A 14,132-nucleotide genomic window follows, 5' to 3' on the forward strand; every position below is an offset into this window, starting at 1 on the left:
TAGGGGCTGTAATTAAATACTGCTAGACATCAGGAGGGGGAATGGGGATATAAGGTAATAATGATCCTGATTTTGGTCTGTTTATATTAGAAATTATGCTCTTTCAGATATTTCTCAGCTTAGATGGCCTTTATGAGCATTTATCTGGAGAAATGCTCCCAAAGCAGCACAGATGGATTGTTTTACGTGGAGCTTTCCCTAATGAATAAATATGAAAGCTCTGTACATGAGAGCTAATGCGTTTCAGATTCCAGGGCTTAATATCTGCTTTATTCAAATGCTCTTATTTTAATACTTATTGGTATATTTGTAATTTCAACCAAAGGAACTGGAATTTAAACAATATAAGGTAGTTTATCATCAGCCAAATTGCACACCAATTATTAATAAAGTTTAAAAGATAAATATGTTTATCTACCTGTTTCAGAGCACTACATATACTAACATTTTGAAAAACTTCAGGACTATAGAAGAGATAAAGCATACTCCATTAACATTTTAACTTGTCTTATGTAGATTTAGGCAAACGATTTGTTGAAATAATTCTGACTGTTGCAATTGTACATGTTTCACTATCCAATGCTATGGAATTTTAGCAGATGCTTGCCAAAAGTACTGTTCCTGTTCTTACTGGAAATCTGTCTTTGCCAGCTCAGGCAACGATACAACCAACCTGCCATTGCTTTCAATCTTTAAAAAATATTGTTTTTCCTGATATATAAGCAAAGGTGACTTATTCCTCCAAGTGCTGGGATAGGGTGAGGTCAAAGTGGGATGAGATTGACATGAGTGACACAGAGAAGTGTAGCTGTGGCACCAGATTTTTCTTTTTTTAGGTTTTACAGTTTCTTGTGGTTTTATTGCTGTAAATATTGTCTTCTTTTTGGATTGTAAGCCAACCCGAGCTCAACTTTAAGGAGGGTGGCTATAAAAATGTTTTAAATAAATTAAAAAAAAGTTTATGGAGAAGCAAAGGCAATCACATTCCAAGGTTTGTTCAATACCTAAATCCCAATATTTGTAGATTGTACCTACATGATTACAGGTAGTCCTCGATTTACGGCCACAACTGAGCTCAAAATTTCCATTGCTAAGCGAGACAGTCAAATGAGTTTTGCCCAATTTTACCTTTCTTGCCACCGCTGTAAAGTGAATCACGGCAGTTAAGTTGGTAACACAGTTGTAAAGTGAATCTGGCATCCCTTTGAGTTTGCTTTCAGAAGGTCACAAAAGGTGATCACATAACCCTGGGACAACCGTCATAAATATGAACCAGTTGCCAAGCACCTGAATTTTAATCATGTGACCATGGGGATGCTGCAATGGTCATAAGCATGAAAAACTATCATAAGTCGCTTTTTCACTGCCGTTCTAACTTTGAATGGTCCCTAAACTAATGGTTATAATTTGAGGACTACCAACATAATAGCAGTATAAAGGAATTAATGCATCTGCCTCAGAGAGTTTTAATTCCATAGCACACCAAGAGTGAAAAAAATTATGTATAATTAACATATTTACTTTTATTTGTATGCACATATATAAAATCATAAAATGTTACTAGTTTTCTCCCTGATTAATTCCTGAGTTTTAGGACACCACTGAAACACAGCAGTTAAACTCTGAACATTTTAGATATGGATAATCCTGTCAATCATCTGTGACATGATTGTACATGTTTCGTGCATGTCAATCATCAATAAATGTCAGTCTTCCAGGCCCTTCGTTCCTCATCCATCGCCGGTATCTTTTCCATCGAGGATCCATTGCCATTTTTTTCTTCAGCTCCTCCTCTTGCTCTTGTTTGTAAAGCTAAAAAGGGAAAGCCACATCAGTCTGCGATAGATACCTATACAAACTCATTGCAAATTTCAATGCAGACACATCACTTTCAAATGCAGATTGAATCATCCATATAATATTAGGTATTTCAAATAAGATTATTATGAATTATATAACTGTTAATTGAAGAACTGGTTCTAGAACTCTGCTTCCTGAACTATCATCTTGTGTTTATAAATAGTGAATAGCAGTAAGCAGAACAAACAGCTTAAAAAATATCTCCATTAGAAATCTATTAACTAGACATTATAGAAACGAACAAAAATGTACCTTATGAGGCTATACTGACTACGCATTTATTGTGTATTATTTAAAGAGAAAGTGATATGGTTCACAAAATCCACACAAATGAAAAATAGGAGACTATCTGTTGCACCTTAACTGTCAAACCCTGATAACAATTGCACTGTGGATGATAAAACAATTGCATTGTGGATGATTAAATCTGTGGGCTCAGTATAAATCTATTAATAATTAATTGGGATTTGCTGAATGAGACCAATGCTGTAAGATTGTGAAAATCATCTCTATAATTACTCAACAGGCCTAGATTATGAGGGGAAGGGGGGTAACTTCTCTGGTGCCACCATCACTCACCTCGTAATTTTCTTTTATCCAAAGCTGCCGTTCAAGAAAAGACTCTCTCTGATGATCTTCCAAAGTGTCAAATTGGGATTGTGACATTTTCATATATTTGCGTATGATGTACAATTTCTCTTCTTCACCATATTCTTGCCTTTTGATATTGAAAGAATAAATCCACCAAAAATACCATCCTATGTATTTGCACAGATAAAAAGGTGCTAAAACAATTTGAAACAAGAGAATGTCAGAGATTCGGGGTTTCTGGTAGCCACCCTTGATATCTATTTTGTTTTTTATTACATCTTTGATAATTTCTTCTTCTTCTTTGCGGATTTCTTCCTTCGATCGTCTGCTTTTGCCCTTTTCTTTGGCTCTGTTCAATAGCCCCTGTTGCCTAGCAATCTCAGTAGCTTGTATTCGATATTTTGGCATAGTTGCTAGGTAGTTGATAGCTTCATTGTAGCTAGTCCGCCAGCTAAAGAACTAAAACATGAAATGGCAAGTTCAAATTTATGTAGAGTTTTAACTTTTGAGAACCCTCTAAAACCTTTATTTTATAAAGGTGTGTGGAGACAATAACTTGGTCCTTAACACAAATAAGACCAAGGAGCTTATAGTGGACTATAGAAGGAATAGATAAGACATCCAGCCCTTGTTTATCAATGGACACTGAGTGGAGCAAGTGACCAGTTTTAAGTTTCTGGGTGTTAGCATAAAAGATGACCTGATCTGGGGCACTTACATTACAGCACTGGTCAAAAGAGTCCAGCAGAGATTATACTAGCTGAGACTTCTCAGGAAACAACTGAATGACAAACTGCTGGTGACCTTCTACTGCTGCACCATAGAGAGTATTTTAACTTAAATTGGCAAACAATAGCAGATAGGACAGCACTCTAGAGGGTCAATGTCATTGCCCAGAGGAACATTGGTTGCCCTCTCCCCTCTTTGGAAGACCTTTATAGCTCCCGCTGCCTTAAGAAAGTTCAAAACATTCTTAAAGATCCATCTCATCCTGGGCACCCTTTCTTTGAACTATTACCATCTGGCAGATGGTACAGGATAATAAAAACAAGGACAAATAGGCTAAAAAACAGCTTCTAACCCAGGGCAATAACCATATTGAATTCTAGGGTATAGTGCAATATCAGGTTTTCAATTTCAATTATATAGAATGTAAAGGATGTATGTTTGTGTTTTTATTTTTATAGTTATAATGTATACTGAAGACGGCATTTAATTTCGTTGTACCATGTGCAAAGACAATAAAGTAAACTAACTAACTGTTTTTCCTATACTACTTGGTCTAAATCAGTGGTTCTCAACCTGTGGGTCGGAACCCCTTTGGGGGTCGAATGACCCTTTCACAGGGGTCGCCTAAGACCATCGGAAAACACATATTTTCAATGGTTTTAGGAATAATTTTATGGTTGGGGGTCACCACCACATGAGGAACTGTATTAAAGGGTTGCAGCATTAGGAAGGTTGAGAACCACTGGTCTAAATATAAAATTCACTTTGTTGAATGTGTTCTTTTTGCCTGCATAAGTACAACCTTGTTCATTTTGTCTTTTCTGAAATTCATGCAATTTTAAAGGAAATCAAATACATTATTTTCATGCTTGCTTGAAAATTATTTCAACACTTGCTTGTGTTTTTATCAGTCTCTTTTTGTTCAAACATGTACAGATAGTCCTCACCAGGCTGAATTGCAGTCATGATGTGAGAATTACCTGTATGCGAACTTTTATGTATAATCATGTCATGACAAAAAACAAAGAGATATGTAGATTGATCTGTGGCTTTATGAATACACAAGTTCAATATTAATAAATGACACAATTCCCAATATGTGGCAAGTATATATACCAAATTACAGATAGTTCTCAATTTACGACCACAATTCAGCCCAACATTTCTGTTGCTAAGTGAAATAGTTAGGTGACTTTTGCCCCATTTTACAACTTTCTTGCCACAGTTGTTAGGTGAATCACTGCAGTTGTTAAATTAGTAACATGGTTGTTAAGTGAATTTGGCTTCCCCACTGATGTTGATAGTCAGAAGGTTGCAAGAAGTGATCACATGCCCCCCCCCCCGAACACTGCAACCATAATAAATATGAGTTTTCAAGCATGTGAATTTTGATCATGTGATCATGGGGATGCTGCAACAGCCATTAGTGTGAAAAACAGTCGTAAGTCACTTTTTTCATTGTCGTTGTAACTTCTAATGGTCACTGAATGAACTCTTGTAAATTGAGGACTACCTGTATGCACTGTGTCTCAACCAAAGTAAACCTGCACAAGAACAATGTTTAAAACTTTACAAGCTTTATTGCTTACTGTTTATATTTAGGAAGAAAAACAAAAGCATATTTCCTTCCCCTGCTGAGCTGTAGCATGAAGAGAGAAGTAATCAATTCCCTCTTCCCCATGCAGGTTCCCCACACAATGGGCTCTAGAGAGAAGGAATTTTCCTCACCTCCACCCTCCAATAAAAGTGGAATTCTGGATCCAATACCACGTATGTCCAAACTAGAGGAGAATACGGGCCCAGGTAGGATACAAGTATGCAGTACTTACCTGAAATATAGAAATGGCACAAACAGTGACAAGAATCACTATTCTGACATCCACCTTGGGTGCCAATCTTCTAGAATAATAGTGATAGTAATGGCTGTAATACTCCTCAGGATGATCCAGCATATAATCATAATCCTTACGAGTTTCTTCATCCTGAAAAAGCAATTGGCAGTTTTTTAAATGTGGAAATGTTTCATTTCAGAAGGAAAGAAATGTTTGCATGTCGGTATAAGTAAATGCTTTTTAATGTAGTTTTTATGGCAATGATTTAGAAATTAAACTGTCAAAACAAATTAATTATATTTAAATAAAAATGCAATAAAACAAAACAACTAAGAAAGCTGAATTTAAACAAAGCAATGCATTTACTTTCACAAAACAAATGAAAAAAAATTATGTACTTTCAGAACAACATGATAACTTCCAAGACTGAAATGTGTCTTTAGGCAAGACAAGGGTCCCAATTCTGTTGACTAGAGGACATACATATATTTTTGACAAGATGCCACTGATACTTTCACAAATGTCTAGCAAGGGAAAGTTTGGTCATTCATCAAATGTCTGCAATAAACAACATGATCTATCACAAATTATATCTGAATGCTTCCTTCCATTCCATGTAGCCTTCCTGAAGGCTCTTTACCACCCCTGTTTATAATTGTCTTTTTTTTTCCTCAAGAGACTTCTAACTAACAAGCTACTGGTCTCTAACCATCCATCATTTTTATTTTCTAAAATAAAATGTTTACTTTTTCTAGAATAAAGGAAAGCACTACTCTTCAATTCACTTGCTTTGAAGATTTTTTAGCCACTGGACTCACACAAATCAGAAATCCTCTTCAATTTCTTCACACATTACTTGTAGTGATTAGTTTGATTAGACATCATGATGTTACTGTCTTTTTGTCCATACTGAACTTAATGAGAGAATGCCCTCAAAATATTCAATGTACTGAAAGGATAGAGAAATTATAGAGCATCTGCTAACAGTTTCCTAAGATTTCCATTGCAGTTATTTGGATGAAGATCTGAGATACACCTGTTTGTCTACTCATTGATCAACTTACTATTTCTCATCCTGATGCAAATGAAAAGGATTTGTCCCAACCTTCACATACCAAGGAGGGCTGGTTTTGAAAGAACTGAAACTTCTCCACTCTTGCACCTAATAACTAAACAGATGTACCCCACTTACGTTCAAGAATAAATGAAACAGAGAAGATGCTTGCTAAAAACTGAAAGCAAGGTAAAGATTGCTCCTTTTTACAGCAAATCTCAACACCACAGCCTTTATAGAAAGGCTGCCAAATACTGAGGGAAGAAAGAAATACACAAAACACTAAAACTTCACTGCCATCCAGATTTTTATGGCCCTGAAAGTGGAAAGCCCTGTTTTAGAGATACTTTAGAAGAGGTATAAGAGATAAGGGATAGAAAATTGATTTATAAAGACCAGACCATCACCATTCATCTTGATTACTTTCCCAAATATGATTGACAGTTACTCTTTACTCATTCCAATTTTTTAAAAAGTCTCTATTGGAGATGGAAAATGTTGAATATGGGACTTGCTTTTTGTCATGTTACACATATGTAGGACTGGAGAAATTCCATCATGAAGCTATGGCCCACCCAGTGTTGAATTCATCTTAAGAGGAAACAGGAATATTTCTGCTAAAATTGATTCCTAAATAAAACTTTTTTAATATATGTATGACAACGACTGTATTTTTATAGTCCTCGAAGTCAAACATTACCTATATTTAATAATTCAAAAGATTCTTTACTAGTTGAAGTCCTTCTTGGACTGGTTTCCAATGATCTAACATGGCTGAAAGTTTTTCTTAAAACATTCTCAGTCCTTATCAAACATTTTGAATGGAAAAAACTATAAATCTGATGGTTTTAAAAATACAATTGAAGTTGGAGAGAAAAAGTAAAATTCATAGTTTTATTTGGATTTCAGCCTATTAAGAAGACACGTTTTAATATATGATAACAGTTAGAAGATCCTCAACTTGGCTTTTGGACTTTTAAAAATAATGCTCATAGCTCGTTTTTTTCAAATCCTGTCAAGTTCAAGGGATTTTTTTAATAAGCTAATTCAATTTATTGGAAATTAACAATGCTATTGAGTATTCTGTACACTGCTTGGTGCAACCTAAAGAGCTACTTTAGGCTCACTCATGAATCCTGGCATATCACCAAATGTGATACTCTACACCTGGGTTTTTTTAAGTCACAAATCTCTTACTGCATAAAGTTTAGAGGACAGGGTTACTTTGACACCTAAATTGCATGTTTACATGAGTACACCTTTTGAAAGAGCATATATAGCAGTGGTGGGATTATACAATGTCTCTAGGATATCTCCAATTTATGACAATTGCCCTTCATTGTTAGGAAATATCTACTTTTAGTCAATAATCTGTCTCAAAAGCCCTCTTCTTTGAAGTTCTGCTTCTTTTGAAGTTTGGGGATAACCTTATATTAGAAGTGTAGACACTACTAAGGACGTGGGACATTTTAAACACCTGTATGATATGATGTGTTATTTCCCATTTCAAATCCTAACACTGACATTTCAATATTCAGAACATAGAAAAGCCTCAAAAGCATTTAATTTTAAAAGTTTTCTACAAGCTCCCTTCCTGTCTCATGTTCTAAGAACACGAAAACTGCGGTGTTGAGACAATCCAAAGATTTGTCTAGCCCAGATGTTATTTGTTACCACTGCTAGACAAATCCTCCTTGAAGCCCGTAAGTATAGTTCAAAAGAATCCATCTTCCCTTCTTGTTGTCCCTAATAGCTGGCACCAAATATAGTCCTCAAATTACAACAGTTCATTTAGTGACCATTCAGTTATAATGGCACTGAAAAAAGTAAGTTATGACCCTTTTTCACACTTATGACTGTTGCAGCATCCCGATGGTCACATGACTTACATTTGGATGCTTGACAGCTGACTCACAATTATGACAATTGCAGCGTCCCAGAGTCATGTTTTGCAACCTTCATCTGACAAGCAAAATCAATAGGGAAACCAGATTCACTTAACAACCATGTTGCTAATTTAAGAACTGTGGTGATTCACTTAAAAATGTGGTGAGAAAAGTCATAAAATGGGGCAAAACTCATTTAACAAATTTCTCATTTAGCAACATAAATTTGGGGCTCGAGCGGTCGTAACTTGAGGACCACCTGTATACTGCTTCTAATGCAGGAAGGTTCCATTTAACTAGATCGTCCCAAAGGTGCTTTTTTCCCAAGAGGCAACTGGATTTTCTTGTTTTTCTTTGAAGACATTTTGCTTCTCATCCAAGAAGAAGCTTCTTCAGCTCTGACCGGATGGTTGGGAATGGAAGGATTTCAAGATGGTTTTAGATTAGGTTAGAATTCTTTATTGGTCAAGTGTGATTGGACACACAAGGAATTTGTCTCTGGAGGGCAGAGGGACAGAAAACATTATTTCTAATAATGCATGGTGGATAATTGAGAAAGCCAAAGATTTTTTACTCCTTGAAGACGAATGGTCATTCAGTCAAGGAGTATAAATCCTTCCATTCTTCACCATCCAGTCAGAGCTGCTTCTTGGATGAGAAGCTGAAACGTCTTCAAAGAAAAACAAGAAAGTCCAGTTGCCTCTTGGGTGGAAAAAAAAACCTCCTTTGAGACAACCATGACCTGGAGGACTGAGAATCTCCACAGACATTTGCCAAAGCCAATGTCTTTCAATAGGATTTTTTCTTGAAGAAGCTCCTTTTTTTTTTTTTTTTTTTTTGCCAAAGCATGACAAATTTCTTGATCATCCTAGCTGACCAATCTGGGGAAAGCAAGACTGCTGGATCAGAAAGGAATTGTGGATGCAACAGAGTGCTCTCTCTCTCTCTCTCTCTTTTTAATTTTGACTTTAAGTAACCTTTTCTAATTTGACACCTGTGGGTATGCCTAGCCCTGGCATCACTCCATTAACACGGCACTACACTTTGCATCATCCCCAGCCAGCCCGTGCAAAAGCACAGCGCTTAGGGACGAAAGGACCTGCAATTAAAGCAAAAAAATAAAAATAAAAAATCATCCTATGTAAATACTCCAGAGGCTCCAGCATCCAAGGCCACTTCCCCCAACAGCTGCTCCATCCTCTCTCAAGGCGACCGGCGGGAGGAGGCGCGCGTTCGCAGAAGGGGAGAGGGTGCCGGGAGGGTCTTACCGGAGGCATCCGCCCAGGCCGGGAGGAGGGAGGGGGCGGTCCCGGCCCCGCTCTCTCACCTTGAGGGTCTCGTAGGCGGTAGCGATGAGCAGGAATTTCTCCTGAGCGGTCTCGGCTCCTTTGCCATCCCGATCGGGTTCCCGCTGCCGATCCGGATGGTAACGCAAAGCCAGCTGCCGGTAAGCCCGGGCGATTTCAGCCTTGCTGGCGTCGCGGCTGACCCCGAGCACGTCGTAGCACACCAGTTTGCCGCAATACAAGCCTTCCACCAGGGCTTCCGCCGGCCGCGGGCAAAGGCACTGGAGGGCCCACAACAACAGCGGCCAGTGTCCCGCCCGCCACCGAAAACGGCCCCGGGAGTTCCCCAGCGGTGTCGGCGCCGCCACCGCCATCGCCGCGGTCGCTCCCGGCAGGCTTCGCCGTCGGGCCTCGCGCGCGAGACGGGCGCAACCTCCACCGCGCCTCGTCTCCTTTCTTCCCTCCCCCACTCCCGCCGCAGCACGAGCCGAAAAGGGCGGGGCCAGAACGTTTGGACGTGGACAAAGCGAAGCGGGCTTGACGAAGCCGCCACCTTACGTTCCCCGGGCCGCCCCGGCGTCAAATGGGAATGGTCGGGAAGGAGGAACAATCGGCCAATCGGAGAGCGGAAGGGAGGAGATCGGCAGGCGGAGCTGCCCCGAGCCCGCACGGCCAAAGGAGAGGTTGTAGACGCGCGCGGGGTGGGGGGGGAGGTGGGATAGAACAATCCCAGCGGGCCAATGGAAACGAATGGGTGGAGTTTGGAGGGAGGTGCCTACGGCATAGAAGCGACACGTGGAGCCTGCTCAGCCAATAGCTGGGAGAGAAAACGTGCGAGCTCCAAGATGAAAGAACCAAAATCAATTGTATGTAAAATGATGCGCCCAAGAATGTGGGCAGTGGTTTTCTTTTTTTTTTTTTTTTTAAATAATTGATCGGATTGTGTGCTATCAAATCAGTGTCGACTGTTAAGGATCACTTAGATACATTTTCTCCAAGACGACTGACGGACGGTCTAATTTCACTATATAGATTGAATAAAAGACAGCATACTTTTGTCTCATTTTCTGTGCAGGCTGGCTTCTGGTTTCTGCATGAGAACAATGAGATATTCTCGGATTCCCATTGTACGGCTTGACACGTCTACACGATCAAAAGGCTTTTCTATAATCATGTGGGCACATATTAACCTTGATTTTAGTATTTTGTCTTTCTCAATTATCCAGCATGCAATATTAGAAATGCTTTGTATCCCTCTGCCCATCAGAGTCAAATTCCTTGTGTGTTCAATCACATTTGGCCAATAAGGAATTCTAACCTAACCTAACCTAACCTAACCTAACCTAACCTAACCTAACCTAACCTAACCTAACCTAACCTAATTTAACCTAATCCCATCTTGAAAGTTGGGCTTCTCCTTTCTATGCATGACTATTTTGCATTGGGTGATTCTAAGCATTATTTGGCTTGCAGGTAGAAATTATGTATGCACACTCCTCTGAGTTTCCTTTCTTTGGTATTGGTATATAGAGTGATGTCTTCTAATCTGTTGGCCACTTTGTTGTTCACTAGATGTGGCATACTTTGGTTGGATCCTTTACAGGTTCTTCTATTGTTACTTGCCAGTTCTGAAGATAATTCCACCAATTCCAGAAGCCTCCTGATTTGATAATGACTGCAGTGCTAATCTAATCTGATGTTCTAATGCTAAATGTAAGCAAATATCTTCCAATGCATCTTGGATGTTGACATCTTTAATCCTTCCACCTTTATGCAATTTTTGTAATCAGTTACTATCTGTCCATTAGAATCCTACAATTTCAAGGTTGGAACAAATTCGAGACTGCAGTCCAAGTTCTTTTGAAAGGCCTTGTTTTCTATGTCTGCTTCCATCTTTAATGTCTTTACAGATATCATTGTAATACTGCTCTGGATCTCTTCTAACAAGTCTGAAACTCTGTTCTTTCCTGAGGTTTTTGTCTTTTATACCTTTGGTTTCTCTTATTTTTATTTATTTTTTTGGCCATTTCCATGGTTTGTTTCTTCTGCTTTTAGGTCTTTGGCAGTCTCTTTTCACATTCATCCTTAGCAACATTTGTGTTTATTTCAGAGCTCTAGTTCCTCATCAAGGAAGTTCAAAACTTCAAAATTATTCCTGATGTCTTCCTTGAAAATGCCTAAGTTCATATTGTAAAAACAGGTTGGCTTTCTGTTGCTTGACCTTAACTTGGAACTTGCAACATGGATAGTTCCTGCTTTGTTCTTCAAGCAGCAGCTGACCACATTTTTTTGTTATAACTGAGCTCATCCACCTCCTTGTGTCAGTCATGTCATCTGTTTCAGTTCCATGTACTACATTTGGTACTGTCACTCATCTGATGACAATGATAGCAATGAATAAATATTTGGATTAGCAGACATTGCTGAGTTATTCTCTTTCATCATTTGATTTCTTCAGCCATACAGTCCAACCACATATTCCTCCATATTTCCAATTTTGGCTTTCCAGTTTCTAATGACAAGCAGCACATCTTGCTTTTAAAGGTAAGGTAAAGGTTCCCCTTGCACATATGTGCTAGTCGTTCCCAACTCTAGGGGGCGGTGTTCATCTCCCTTTCAAAGCCGAAGAGCCAGCGCTGTCCGAAGACATCTCGGTGGTCATGTGGCCGGCATGACTAAACACCAAAGGCGCACGGAACGTTGTTACCTTCCCACCAAAGGTGGTCCCTATTTTTCTACTTGCATTTTTTATGTACTTTTGAACTGCTAGGTTGGCAGAAGCTGTGACAAGTAAAGGGAGTTCACCCCGTTACGTGGCACTAGGGATTCGAACCGCTGAACTGCCGACCTTTCGATCGACAAGCTCAGCATCTTAGCCACTGAGCTACCACGTCCCTTTTGCTTTTATGTTCTGTCAAATTAAAATTGAATGTGACCATAAAACTAGATGTTACACGAGTACTCTTAAAAAATCCTCAGCTCTTCCTCAGTAGCATATTGAGCACCATTCAACCTCAGGGGCTCATCGTCCTGCATTGTATTATCAATAACTTCATATTGGTTGTCCATGTGGTTTTCTTAGTAAAATTCTGAAGTGTGATTTATCATTGTCTTCCTCCATGAAATGAGGCTTTTATTGTTACTAAAATAATGTCTGCCTCCAGTATTTTCTTATATCATTGCTGTCCAATATAGGTGCTTGTTTACTTTAGCTGGGCAGCTGGAATGACATCTTTGGTTTCATGCCTTGGGTTTTTAATCCTGCTGGAATAATATGCTTTTGATGTATACTTCTGGTGTTCTTTGCTCATCATTCCTGACATTGGATGACAATGAACATTTGTTGAAGATAGGCTGTTTTGAATTATTTTAGGATAGGTTTCTCCAACCTGGACCCTTCAGTTACACTGAGAGTAACTTTCATTATTCAGACAGCATGGCTAATGACTATGAATGGGTTGATATGATAGATTTGGAAGATACCAGATTGGTGAAAAGCACTTTAGGCACAATAGGCAATTTATCAACAGGAAATAGAAACAAAAAGGGGTGGGGGCTATTGGCCAGTGGTTATAATCTTGTTTTTATTCATTTGTGAAATATTGAGGATACATGTGAAATCTACCAAAACAAAATAGCAAGGAATTGGGTTTGCATTATAATATTGCTGTACATCTTGCTGGTTTTGACTGATCCAAGACATATCATTTCATCAAACTAAAGTCACTAAGTAACCTTCCATCAGATTGTGGAATTGAACCTGAATCTCTACAATTCTAGTTAAACACCCCAACCATTTTACTACATTTTATATGCATCTTGTTAAAAAAAAACATTGTTCACCAGTTTCTTGAAAATTTCCTGGCTCTTACAATTATGCTATTGTGATCCGGGCACTTGCCAACTGGTTTAGATTTCTGACCATTGCACATCTCGTGGTCACATGACCTTGATTTGTGAGCTTTCCTGCCAGTATCCCACTAGCAAAGTCAATGGGAAAGGCGGCAGGAAGTCGGAATGATTGATCACGTAAGGTCCTTGCTTAATGTCCTGTCTCAGGCCACACACATACATATAAAATATGATTAAGCCTAGGACAGTGATAGTTAACCTTTTCAGCACTGAGTGCTGAAACTGGAGTGTGTGTGTGCATGCGCGTGCACACCAAAGCACCAGAACCTGGAAGAGAGCAGCTGTCCGGCACGCATGTGCACGACGGAATCTGGAAGGGCAGTTGGCAATGGTGCACGTGCCTACAGAGAGGGCTCTGCGTGCTACCTCTGGCACACGTGCCATAGGTTCGCAATCACGAGCCTAGGATTATTGATTGATGGTTGATTAATCAATCAATAATCCCAGTCCCATCAAAGACATTGCACCAATCATTTATGTGTGCAGCAGGCACAACCTTTTTGGAGATGAGATTTTAATCCTAGTGGTGAACTAACAAGGAACAAAAGCCAAAAGAAAGTCCTTTTACTCCTTTCTGCTTCAAACCTGTGATGGCTTAACTCAGACAACCACATAGCTTTGAACCATTTACGGTAGTTAACAGACTTCAGAAAGTGTATAGAGATGAACTACGCAAATCTCAAGATGAGTCCAGATAGTGAAATACAGCAGCTACAGAGATGAGAAATAATCCACAAGTAAAGACTAGCAATTTATGGCTATAAACAAAATGCTATATGTAAGACACCTGCTCTGTATTCTTGCATTCTACCCTTACTATCACTTACTGGGATCGCACAGGTATGAACATGGACAGTGCCTTTCTCTATGCCCCAACTGCCTTCAACTAATGCTGATAGAACGTAACCCAATGGCATAGTATAGGTTAAGTATTACAAGACAAACTGCACAGGATATACAACATTACTATATTGTAAGCCTC

At 39.1% G+C, this 14,132-nt stretch overlaps 1 protein-coding gene across 2 annotated transcripts; it reads right to left on the bottom strand.

The window, feature by feature from the left end:
• Positions 1-421: 421 nt before the first annotated feature.
• Positions 422-9,696, bottom strand: DNAJC25 (DnaJ heat shock protein family (Hsp40) member C25). Of its 2 annotated transcripts, none has more exons than XM_070938565.1 (4): positions 9,280-9,696; positions 5,010-5,162; positions 2,440-2,910; positions 422-1,812 (listed from the first exon to the last, which is right to left on the bottom strand). In XM_070938565.1, exons 1-4 carry the CDS (start codon positions 9,610-9,612, stop codon positions 1,690-1,692), a joined length of 1,080 nt encoding a protein of 359 aa, XP_070794666.1. In that variant the 5' UTR covers positions 9,613-9,696; the 3' UTR covers positions 422-1,689. The 2 variants fall into 2 exon arrangements, with proteins under 2 accessions (XP_070794666.1, XP_070794667.1); XM_070938566.1 differs by having other exon boundaries at positions 1,432-1,812; positions 9,221-9,301.
• Positions 9,697-14,132: the final 4,436 nt, after the last annotated feature.

The sequence above is a fragment of the Pituophis catenifer genome, unplaced genomic scaffold (genome assembly GCF_029215685.1).
Source record: "Pituophis catenifer annectens isolate HBS135680 unplaced genomic scaffold, rPitCat1.0.hap2 SCAF_2, whole genome shotgun sequence".
Lineage (NCBI taxonomy): Eukaryota > Metazoa > Chordata > Lepidosauria > Squamata > Colubridae > Pituophis > Pituophis catenifer.

Coding starts and splice junctions, on each gene's coding strand:
- DNAJC25 (XM_070938565.1), bottom strand. CDS start 9,612: ATGGCGGTGGCGGCGCCGACACCGCTGGGGAACTCCCGGGGCCGTTTT. Junction 2,911..5,009: donor GTGCCATTTCTATATTTCAG/GTAAGTACTGCA, acceptor TTCATGTTTTAG/TTCTTTAGCTGGCGGACTAG. Junction 1,813..2,439: donor GGATAAAAGAAAATTACGAG/GTGAGTGATGGT, acceptor TTCCCTTTTTAG/CTTTACAAACAAGAGCAAGA.